Source organism: Saccopteryx leptura, chromosome 5, assembly GCF_036850995.1.
Source record: "Saccopteryx leptura isolate mSacLep1 chromosome 5, mSacLep1_pri_phased_curated, whole genome shotgun sequence".
NCBI classification, from domain to species: domain Eukaryota; kingdom Metazoa; phylum Chordata; class Mammalia; order Chiroptera; family Emballonuridae; genus Saccopteryx; species Saccopteryx leptura.
Window position 1 is genome coordinate 122,625,118 of NC_089507.1, and position 12,478 is coordinate 122,637,595.

General features: G+C 39.3%; 1 protein-coding gene across 1 annotated transcript in view; it reads right to left on the reverse strand.

The window, feature by feature from the left end:
- Window positions 1-12,478, reverse strand: part of GPR158 (G protein-coupled receptor 158) — a 509,338-nt gene that overhangs the window by 410,586 nt on the left and 86,274 nt on the right. Inside the window, exon 2 of the mRNA XM_066385278.1 lies at window positions 8,716-8,821. Within this exon, the coding sequence (XP_066241375.1) occupies window positions 8,716-8,821 (106 nt within the window). The remainder of the gene's footprint in view (window positions 1-8,715; window positions 8,822-12,478) is intronic.

The window sequence follows — 12,478 nt, forward strand, 5'->3', positions numbered from 1 at the left end:
GAAACTGAACCATCTTACACCATATACAGGAATAAATTCAAAGTGGATGAAAGACTTAAAATGTTAGACTCGCCTGACTAGGCAGTGGCACAGTGGATAGAGCATCAGACTAGGATGCCGGGGACCCAAGTTCAAGACCTTGAGGTCGCCAGCTTGAGCGCGGCTCACCAGCTTGGACCCAAGGTTACTGGCTTGAGCAAGGGGTTATTCAGTCTGCTGAAGGCCCGTGGTCAAGGCACATATGAGAAATCAATCAATGAACAACTAAGGTGTCACAATGCTCAACGAAAAATTAATGATTGATGCTTCTCATCTCTCCATTCCTGTCTGTCTGTCCCTGTCTATCCCTCTCTCTGACTCTCTCTGTCTCTGTAAAAAAAAAAGTGTTAGACTCAAAACCATAAAAATCCTAGAAGAAAACAGGCAATAAAATCATGGATGTTGCTCATAGCAATATTTTTTTCTGATATGTCTCCTCGGGCATGGGAAACAAAAGAAAAAATAAGCAAGTAATATTACATCAAACTAAAAAGTGTTTGCACAGCAGAAAAAAACCATCAACAAAAGGAAAAGACAACTCACTGAATGAGGGAACATATTCACCAATGATACATCTGATAAGGACTTAATATCCAAAATTTATTAAGAACTGAATTGATATATTTTTAAGTTATCTGGCTCCCTCTGGAATGAAATGATTTATTTTAAATTTTGGATAGCCTCTGTCTTGTACACCAGTGTATATGAGGCCCCAATGCTTAGCATATAACAGGTACTAATAAATACACATTGAATAAGTGAAAAAAATGAGTTTGAATTCTATTCATCTATTAGGAAAGGTGTCCCATGGAAAAGAAAGCATATATCTTGTTAATCATCATTATAATAATAAGAATTGCTTAGAATAATAGTTCAGAAAACGTTTAAAGTGGGTCTCAAACAGAGAAGCCTACCATACCTAATTAGAGATGAGCAGACTGAAGTCAGAATGGGGTAGCATGAAACACTGTTAGAAACAATGGTCTAGGATGTCACCAGAACCAACACACAAACCAGCTTTCAAGTGGACATAAGGAAAAACATATGGTATTCTAGCAGTGATCTTAGACTTCCCTACTGGAGACACCCCCTTCTCTTTCCCTCTCCCCTTCCTCCTCTTTCCCCAACCACAAGATGGCGACAGCCACTTGACTCAGCTGCTGGAAACACCTTTCAAATGAGCAAAGGTCGCCACTATTTCCTTACCTGACTTATAAGGTACTTCAGTACACTTACTTTGGAACAGTTATTCCTAACCCTGGTTTTGGAACAATTCCAGACTATCTAGTTCAAACGACTCTCAAAAGCATAGGGAAAAACTGAAAAATATAGTCAGTTACTAATTATTTTAATGAGAAGGACTGTGTAACAAAATCAAACAAGCTAGGGCTTCACTACTTCAAAAGCAAATGGACCCATACAGCAGTGGTATGACCTGTCTAGTAAAGCAGGGATATTTGACTGACCAGAGGATGTTTCACCTAGAAGAAAGCAGACTTAAAAGCTGACCAACAGCAGTCTTCAAATGTCTACTATGAAAACAAAAAGTTTATTTTGGCCAAGTCTATTGAGAAATCAAAAGCAATGGCTGTATATTACAGGGAGGCCATATTACAGATAGTGCATGGCTTCCACTAATTCAACCAATACGCCAAGCACTGTGGTAGGAAAGTGTGACTTCACGTCATCCACTTTTTGTATTAATAATGAGAGAAAAGAGAAGTTTTGCTATAAATACAATGTAAATTTAAATATCTGGAAGATTATTAGTATTTACTTTCTCTATTTTTCACAGTTTTCAGTGAAAAATAATGGCATGAAAGATAGTTTACAAGTTTCTCATGATTTACTTTCAATTGAGTTAAGATGGTAGATTATAACACTGTTTGCATATGCAAAAATTCATGTCAAGTGTGTCCTTAAACATCCCTTAGTGCTTGTAAGGGCAGTGTTACTGGTACAACTCTACAAGGAAATTCAAGAATTTGAAAGTTTTCAAGAATCTGTGTGGTCTGACTATGCTATAAACTAGACCATATAGAGCATAGCTGTCCACTACACTGTCTAATATGGTAGCCGCTAGTTATATGTGGTTATTGTACATTTGAAATCAGGTTACTGAGATCAAGGACCTAAGTTCTTAATTTTGATTAATTTTAATTAATTTACAATGTAATAGCCATATGTGGCTATCATATTAGGCAGCACAGTCCTAGAGACAGGTAAACAATGATTTAACTCCTGCTTTCTTTGGATTTTTGCACTCAGGTTTTTTTGTATTCTAAACGATATCCTTTTAGCCCTCTTACATTTTTAACTTTTTAAATACACCTTTGTAGAGTTAACATATCTAAAGGAGTAGTAAGAAATTACTAGTAAATTCTCAACTAATATCAATATATTCAATAGAAGGAAAATGAGAGATTGGAAAACTATCTTAGAGCTACATAAAACCATTGGCCAAGCTGATGACCTCACCATTCCAGTCATTCTGTATACAACAGAATCTGATAACGGCATGAAGTGATCTCCAAAGCAGAGGTTAACTGGCGGTGAGAAGAAAATACTGGAACTTCAACTTATATTGAAATGTTTTTATAAATAAATAAGAAATAAATTAAGTTGTACTTACATTTAAGACTTGAATTGCCAATAATGTACTCACTAAGTCCACATGTCATATGCCACAATATTGAGAAGGAAAAAGTATCCTGAAGTAAAAATGTGAGCTTCAAGACAAAAATACTTTGTCCACTTAGTGGTTACTTAGTTCCTTCATTTGCTTTCAAATTTCAATTTATTGCTATTTGCATTTGACCACCTGAGTGAATTTATAGAGTAATTACACTGCTCACAAAAATTAGGGGATATTTTATTGCTTCATATTCATTTTGAAATATCCTCTAATTTTTGTGAGCAGTATATTCTAAATGGTAAAAGATTTATAATTCTTCATAATGAGATGATATGTGACCTGGAAAATCTTTTCCCTACATAAAAGTTTTCTGATTATCTCAAAAAGAGCTACTTGTTTCTGAACTCAAAGATTAGTTATGCATTGTTCTTTACAAAAAAAAGAGAAATATTCCCAGTTTGCTGACCTGTTCTGTGATGACAAGTGGTTGTTAGCAGTGTTTATGTGGCAGGTATTTAAAAAAAAAAAACACACCTAAGCTATTCCTTCAAAGTAAAAGTGACATTTAAATAATCCACGAGTAAGCCTTTTGAAATGAACATTTTGAAAATGGATATTTGGAAATGCTTTCAATGCTATGTGGTTTTTCTTGCCAAAAGCTATAAATACTCACATAGTCATATAGTTTAAAATGTTCTAATCTGTTTGAAAATATTCCTTGTGAAAGTTTGAGTGAATTTTAAACCAACTCCATTAAAATGTTAAAATGTCTGGCTTTCCAATTAGTTTGCAGGGACCAGCTGATGTCAGGTGAGATGAGATACTGCCACACTTCTGCAAACACCTCTGCAGAACTAGTAGGTGGAACTGAAAAACTGAGCACTGTGACTGAGCAAGCAGTCAGCATTTATTCCTTCAATTTCAAATGACATATCCTCGTGAGGTTCATGTTCAACTATGACAGACATAAAAACTAACTAGAAAAATAAACTGAATGTAGAGATCTCTGCATTACTAAGTAGTAAAGTAAGATTTTTTAAATGATGATGTATAGCCAATCAACACACTCTCGCTAAATTTATTTTTAACTGTAATCAATTAAAAGTGGAGTGGTTGCTGGGGGAGGGAGGTGTGGGGTAGGGGGAAGAGAGAAAAGCAGAACAAATATACAGTGACAGAAAATGATTTGGCTTTGGGTGACAGGTATACAACATAATCGACAGTTCAAATGCTATAGAAATGTTTACCTAAAACCTATGTACTCTTATTGCTCAATGTCACCCCATTAAATTTAATTTTCTAAATAACTTTTTAAAAAACATTGTGATAAATTATATTGCTCACATTAAAAATATATTTATTCTTATAAAATACAATCTACATTAAAATATTATTTCATTTTATCTTCAACCTGATTGAGTTTTCTGATTAATAATATGCAGAATATGTAACAAAGATGCATGTACGATTTATAGGTTAAAAATATGCATATACTATGGGTAGAGGCATAAAGCATTTTTACTAAAAGAATATAATCAAAGAGGATCTGCCCTGGCCAGTTGGCTCAGCAGTAGAGCATCAGCCTGGCAGGTGAAAGTTCCAGGTTCAATTCCCAGTCAGGGCACACAGGAGAAGCAACCATCTGCTCCTCTCCCCCTCTCTTCCCCTCCCACAGCCATGGCTCAAATGGTTTGAACAAAAGTTGGCCCTGTGCACAGAGGATAGCTCCATGACCTCACCTCAAGCACTAAAATAGCTCAGTTGCCAAGCAACGGAGCAGTGGCCCAGACAAGCAGAGAGCATTGCCCTGTAGGGCACTTGAAGGAGTCAGTCTCCACCTCCCCGCTTCTCACTTAAAAAAAAAAAAAGGTGCAAGAAACACTGTCCTAATGTTTCCTACTTCCAACAAATGATTAAAATTTTTTTCTTATAATGGAAAAAAGAGCAAAAGAATACTTTTAAAATAAAATAAGTATTGACTTATTTTAATGTTTTAAATAAATCATTCTGTAAGAGAAGATTTTATGTACTCAAAGCAAACAATGATATGATATGAGACTAGGTAAAGAATTATTTAAATGAGTGTTGACTACATGATCAAGTCCATGTTGCAGTGATCTGAATCAGTTATAAAAACAGTAAGGCCTAACCAGGCAGTAGTGCAGTGGATAAAGCGTTGGATTGAGAGGCAGAGGACCCAGTTTTGAAACCCCAAGGTTGCTGGTTTGAGTGTGGGCTCATCTAGCTTGAGCAGTTCACTAGCTTGAGCATGGGGTTGCTGGCTTGAGCTCAAAGGTTGTTGGCTTGAGCCCAAGGTTGTTCACATGAGCCCAAGGTTGCTGGTGTGAGCCCAAGGTCACTGGCTTGAGCAAGGAGTCACTCACTTTGCTGTAGTGCCCCCCCCCCCCCATGAAAGCATATATGAGAAACCAATCAATGAAGAACTAAGAAGCGGAAACAAAGAATTGATGCTTCTCATTTCCCTCCCTTCCTGTCTGTCCCTATCTGTCCCTCTCTCTGTCTCTTTGTCTCTGTCAAAAAAAAATAGAATAACCTTGCAATCCATTCAGATCTTGTTTCACTATGTCCTTCAAAAAATACTTAGTGGCCTCATAGACCCTGCAATGACCCATTGAGCAATTATTTTCCTCACAAACTAATCCATGCCTTTAAAATGTTCCCAAGGCTTTTGTCATGGGTCACATACCACTTGTTTCCAACATCGGACTCACAATTCTGGTTTAAGATACCTTGGAGGCTGAAAAGTCAACACACTAGAAAATTTTGCCTCAATTATAAATTTGAAATTTGGAATGTCCTCTAGAATGTTAAATATTGGCAAGATAAGATTCACAGTAAACATGTGAGTGGCTCTGCTTCTGATGAGACAAAAATTCCTCAAGGCTGGCCTCTACACCCTACAGAGATGACTCGTTAACAACTTCCCAAGATTCTCGGGGTCCAGAACAGAAGATTCGTGACAGGCAACAAAGGAGAACCAGTGCAGATGCAAAATGCCCTGTGCAAAAGATTTTCCTGTTTTCCCAAGCAATCAAAACTTCAAGGGAAGCCAGTTCCTAATCTCCAGTGCACATCAATTCAGAGAAGGATTAAAAGCTGTTGCTAGTCACTAGACTTGAAGATGTGGTATGAAACTGTTGCAGGTGACCTGAGTGACCAGCATTAACCACAGAACCTTAGAGAAGCCCAACCAAAAGTGTGAAGAGTTCTGCGACAGCCCGGTGTGAATCAGACTGAGCACCAAGGACCTCTTGGGCTCAGGATAGGACACCAAGATCTCCTCCTCTCAACTCCAGTATCTGGGCAAGGAAAGGGCTTAAAGGGATCAACATGTATGTCCTATAGACCTCTCAGTGTTCAACAATGTTATATTTTGACCACTGAACCTATTTCTATAATATTTTAAAATGAGTTGTCTTGTAGGATACATTTTTCCAGTTTTTCCTAGAGAAACTGAAAAAGACATAATCATCTCATATATAAACCCCAAAGTTACACATTTCAACCTTTTCTTTCTTAACCAGAATAGAGGATAATATTTTAAATTGAAATATCTTCATTTATGTGAAAACATTAAAAAGAAACAATACCCAGAAAGTTAACAATACTGATACAATGAAAATAAATCTGTCTCCCAAAAGGAGAAAGAGGTTCTTCCAATAATGACCATCTAGTTCAGGGGTCAGGGACCTATAGCTCGCGAGCCAGATGTGGCTCTTTTGATGGCTGCATCTGGCTTGCAGACAAATCTTTAATACAAAAAATAATAACGTTAAAAATATAAAACATTCTCATGTATTACAATCCATTCATTTCCTACCGCTCATGTTCATGGTTGCGGGTGGCTGGAGCCAATTACAGCTGTCCTCCAGAACACCAAATTTTGATTGGATAATGCATAACGTACACGGGTCGTTGTATGGCTCTCACGGAATTACATTTTAAAATACAGTGTATCCGTAAAGTCATGGTGCACTCTTAACCGGTCACAGGAAAGCAACAAAAGATGATAGAAATGTGAAATCTGCACCAAATAAAAGGAAAACTCTCCCAGTTTCATACCTATTCAGTGCAGTTCGATGTGGGCTCACGCACAGATTTTTTAGGGTTCCTTAGGTAGCTATCCCGTATAGCCTCTACAGACTCGTCACTGACTGATGGTTTACCAGAAAGGGGTTTCTCCACCAAACTGCCGGCTTCCTTCAACTGCTTATCCCACCGAGTAATGTTATTCCTATGTGGTGGCGCTTTGTTATAAACATGCCAATATTCATGTTGCACTTTGGTCACGGATTCGAATTTAGTGAGCCACAGAACACACTGAACTTTCCTCTGTACCGTCCACATCTCAACTGGCATGGCCATGGGCTGCTCCACTGTATACACAGTATTACATCATTTGCGCATGCGCACATGCTGCCACCTCATCCTACAGAAACTGAGAGGGTTTTCCTTTTATTTGGTGCAGATTTCACATTTCTATTGTCTTTTATTGCTTTCCTGTGACCAGTCAAAAGTGCATCATGACTTTATGGACACACTGTATGTGGCGTTCATGGCTCTCTCAGCCAAAAAGTTTCCCAACCCCTGATCTAGTTAAATAAATAGGTGTACTATAACAAAACCAAAACTACACCAAGATTATTAGAAGCAAACAGCAACTGTAACAAACTGAAAAATAAACATCCCTTTGTTTTTCAAAAGGAGCACCACTGAATGAGCACACACAGAAATGAGCGCCTACTGGTGACACCATGCAGAAAGAACTCCCCTCTGGCTAACAGATGAAGCTAAATGGCTGTTTACCATTGACATGGAAATAATAATCAGGCTAATGGCATTCACCAGATCAGTAACTGAAATTTGTATCTTTAGAAATGGCAGATAAATTTGTATCTTTAGAAATCCACTTACCAAAGGTAAGTGGATCCGCAAGTGGTGGGGATATGCAAGTATGTGGATTGTGTGTGGCAGGACATGTAGTGGGACCCACAGGGAAACATGCAATGGGCATGTGTACATGCATATATATCTGTGCACACATCTGTGTATGTTTTACTTTTATACTGGCACAAATAAATACTCATTGTTCATTTTTCCTTGGATTTAATATCCTTCACCTTCCAATTACACTATGTATAACCATCTTTCACAGAGAGCAAAAAATAAAGATGTAGATTACTAAATTTATGGAAATAGCCCCCCTTTTTTCAATAAATCAAGATGACTTTCCTCACAAATCATGAACTCAAAGTTGGGACAGCCCAAGTTTTTAAGATCAGGAACTTTATTGTACATTTGTTCTTAACATTTTGGGACCTCACGAATGGATTACTGAAAATGAAATCAGAATGTCATCACACTTCCTGTCTGCAACTACAAAGGACTAGTGACAGTCTTGTTTCCAGATGTGTAAGCTCTATGCCTATCTCTAACCAACCACAATTCCATGAAATAAGGCATGGAGTGAAGCTGACATTAGAAATACGTACCCAAATCTGCACGTTTTTCTTGCAGGTCCCTGCATACACTTCCTCCTTTTTTCACTGTTTCCCTGCTATCCTCTCTCTACTGCTCTTCTAATGGATGGCATTGTGTTTGAATGAATAGATAGCATCAAGGTTTCAATAGGTAGGCATCATATACCATAAAAATATGCAAAATCTGGTTGACCCTTCCAGGACTGGCTTTTTACTGCATTGCTATTTTCATTTCTAGTCCCTTTTGAAGAAGAGGATCAGCCTTTGATTGATTAATGCCAAACTTCTGACATAATTTCAGTTTCAACCTTCTCTTAGTCTCCAAATGAAGAGTTTTCTGCACAAATTTAATTTCCTACTCCTTTTTCAGTTCATTTGGCAACATACAGACCAGCATAGGAGATTTTTTTTCCCAGAAAGAGGCCTCTCCTCTTGTTCATTACACACACACAACATATATATATATATTATAATATATATACCATAAATAATACATTTCTGAGATCCTGATTTCAGAGACCTTTATTTTCATTTTCTTACCTCTGAACTGTTAAGGTGACAATTGTGAGTTCCTGAAAACCAACCATCACTTGAACATTGGTCAATGTCCAGTTTCTGAAGATTTATGTCCACTTTCATGACACCCCTTAAAAACAGAGAAAGATGAAAAGAACAAATTAATCTGGGTCTTTACAATTTCTAACTCTGTACTCTATCTTAGAGATCAAATTAGCATAAATAGTGCACTAAAAATTTTCAAATTGCCCATTTATATTCAACTAAATTATACCAAGTGAAGAGTAAGACACAATAGAACAGTACCAACAGTAATGGTCTTATGTAAGTCCCAAAGGCAGAAATTCTTCATTGCTCACTGTCTTCACTTCTCCATAGAATGCCTGGCACATAGTCGGTGCTAATAAATATTTGCTGATTGAACCCCAGACAGTATTTTTTTGGATATGGTAGCAAAGTTGTCTCTGAAATAACACCTGCTCCCAACATCCTTTCTATAAAGTAAACCAAAACAAAGTCCTTATCTTACTGCTTTCTACTCCTGTTTCCCATTGCAGGACCAGGATGGAGAAACATGGTGGGGGGGGATCAGATATCAGGGAGGGAGGACAATATCAAAAGATCAGCATCTCTTTTCTCTGATTTTCTATAGCAATGACTTTAAAAAGTGCTTTAGGTCTCTCAGTGTTCCACACCAAACAGTTCTACATCACCTACAGACAGGCTGATCAACATTTTTCTTTTCACTTAGCCATTTGAGGAAAGTCACTAAGAAAGAGAACTCACAAATTCAGAGCCAAAAGCATAATGGCAAAGCAAGCTACAATTTTATCTAAAATTCCTCCCATTTTCTCTGACCAATCCTCCTCTATTTTCCTAAGGTCCCTCTCCTTTATTTTTCACCACTGCCAACACCACTAGCAGCAGAAGCAGCAGAAATACCTGCTCTGCCCTGAACTGTCCCACCTGGACTCCAATTAAATCAATATTTTGTGTCCTGGGCCCTTCAGCTAGACCTTCGCTGTTGCTTTTCACAAAATTGAGTAAAATATAAACACCCCACTAAAAGTAAAAATACAATTTTCAAGGTCCCACACCCTAAATAAACTATTTTCATTATGATATTATTAGATATTTATAAACAAAAAAGTATTATAAACAAACAATATAAATTCCTTATACTGTGGCTCTCATAACTACAATAAAACCCCACAAAATTGTAAAATAAATGCAAACAAAACTATAAAGCCAACAAAATTTAATTTAAAAATATTGATTTATAAGCACTGGTGATTATATTTTGTCAAACTAAATCACCTCTCAGAATGGCAAGCCTGTTTTATCGCACATTATAACTCATTTCTTTTCTCTCTTTTTGGCTTTAATTTTTTTTTTTTTTTGTATTTTTCTGAAGCTGGAAATGGGGAGAGACAGTCAGACAGACTCCCGCATGCGCCCGATTGGGATCCACCCTGCACACCCACCAGGGGCGATGCTCTGCCCACCAGGGGGCGATGCTCTGCCCCTCCGGGGCATCGCTCTGTTGCGACCAGAGCCACACTAGTGCCTGGGGCAGAGGCCAAGGAGCCATCCCCAGCACCCGGGCCATCTTTGCTCCAATGGAGCCTCGGCTGCGGGAGGGGAAGAGAGAGACAGAGAGGAAGGAGAGAGGGAGGGGTGGAGAAGCAGATGGGCGCCTCTCCTGTGTGCCCTGGCCGGGAATCAAACCCGGGACTTCTGCACGCCAGACCGACGCTCTACCACTGAGCCAACCGGCCAGGGCCTCTTTTTGGCTATTAAACTACTATGAAATCTTCCAAAAGAGTAGCGTAATGTCATTTGGGCTTCATTTCTGATGAATCAATCATTTGCTTTTTTAGGCGCCTCTGTTCTTTTCTTATTAATCTATGACAAAGGACTACACTATGTAGTACTAATGCTAAAAAGAGACAGAAAGCAAACAGGGGCACCACACACCTCTGTCAGTGTTTGGTGATCCAGATAACCCAATAGCAGTAAGACAATTTTTCAGGTGAACACTGAAATGAAAATCCAAAATGTATCATAGAAAATTTACAAATCCTTCAGAGAAATAGACCCCAGTCTGCAAAATATTACTATTATAGACCATTTTTTCACAAAACAAATGTTCAAAATAACTGGATTCCAAGGTAACCTAACACCTTAACCCAGTTAATTCCTTTCAACAAATGCTTATTGTCTGACGTACACGCATCACTGTAACAGGTGTAGGTGAAAAACAAAGGCCCTGCCCCCCAAGTAATACCAAAGGATATAATGTGTTTTATAAAGTGTCAATATGTTTAATGAACAGACACTAAATTCGGGGGATTTGTTGATTTGTTGACTGCCTTCACTACCAGAAATTCCATAAGAACTATGTTCCACATAGGTTATGACAATCATGCAAGCCGATTTGGGCTCTACTTTATGGTCTTTAGAAAATAACATATTCATTCTTTCAATAATTCAATAAATATTTATTAACTGCCTACTGTGAGCCAAAATTGTTTTTGGTCTTTGAAATATATTAAGAAGAGGACTGGTGACATCACAGAAAAGGCACCATGAGGGGTGCTCCCGATATCTCCCCTTGAAATTTCAACAAATTCAACAACTAAAGACAGAGAAAAAAATCTCAGGAGCACCTGAAATATACACACACCAGACAAAGGTATAATTGGGCGAAAAGGTGGCTGAATATATAACCCACCCTGAAGGAAATAAGACAGAGAATGGGGAATTTTGCTTTCCTCACTGATCTGAGGAAGGGCCACATTGTCTGAAACTGAGAGAAACAGAGGGTCTGGGGCAGAGAGAAGGAGCAGGGCTGGGGTGGATGATCAAGCAGAAGAAAGAACATGCCAGCTCTGCCTAAGATTGCAGACATGGGTGGCAGGTTCCAACTAAGGTTACTGGTGTGGGGTGCCCATGGGAGCTGTCACCAGCGACAGTGTCAGCAGCTTTGTGCGCTCCCGGCTCCACGATCACTGGCGGTGTGTGAGTGGCTCCACCTGGCACCACTGGCATGGGTGCATGTACCCGTGGCCAAGAGGGCTTAGCCCGAGATTATCAGCGATACACATCTGCTTGGGCTATTGAAAGCATCTTTGTGCATTCCCAACTCCACAAACCCCAGCACAGGCTGGGATCCTTGGACCTGGGACTTCTCAGGAGGGGTGCCTCCATAGAGCTGCTACAGGCTTCTGAGCGCATTCCTGCATTCCTGGCTCTGACTGAGATCACAGGCGCTGTACACCTAAGTGGGTGGGTGCAAGCCCCTGTGTGCACTGCTGAAGTCATGGAGGTTGGGCACGCATGTGGCTTGCTGTGGGCTACAAAACAGTGCACAAGGGAGAAGCCTGTGGAGATTAGACCCACAGAGCGCTGAGGAGTGCTAGACATGCCTGGGGACTCTTACAAAGGTGCCTGATCTGCAATCAGCTCCCAGCCCACAGTAGGCTGAGACGTGCTAAACCTGTCCAATGGCCCTTAGAAAGGTGATAGATCTGCAATCGGCTCCTAGCCCTGACTGCTCCACTGATGGCTCTGGTTGAAATGGCCTTATCCAGAACTGTGCTTTAAACAGTACTAGAGGGAGAACGTGGCTTCTCTTAGAGCCTCTTGCTCTGTAAGCAGTGGCTGGGGTGAACTTCACAGCTAAGTCCCCAGGCTGCTAGCTCAGGTAGGAGAAATGTGGGGAGAGGCACCTGGAAAACTGAGACTCTACTTGTCCGAGCCTCCAAGCCATAACAAGCGCCGCCTA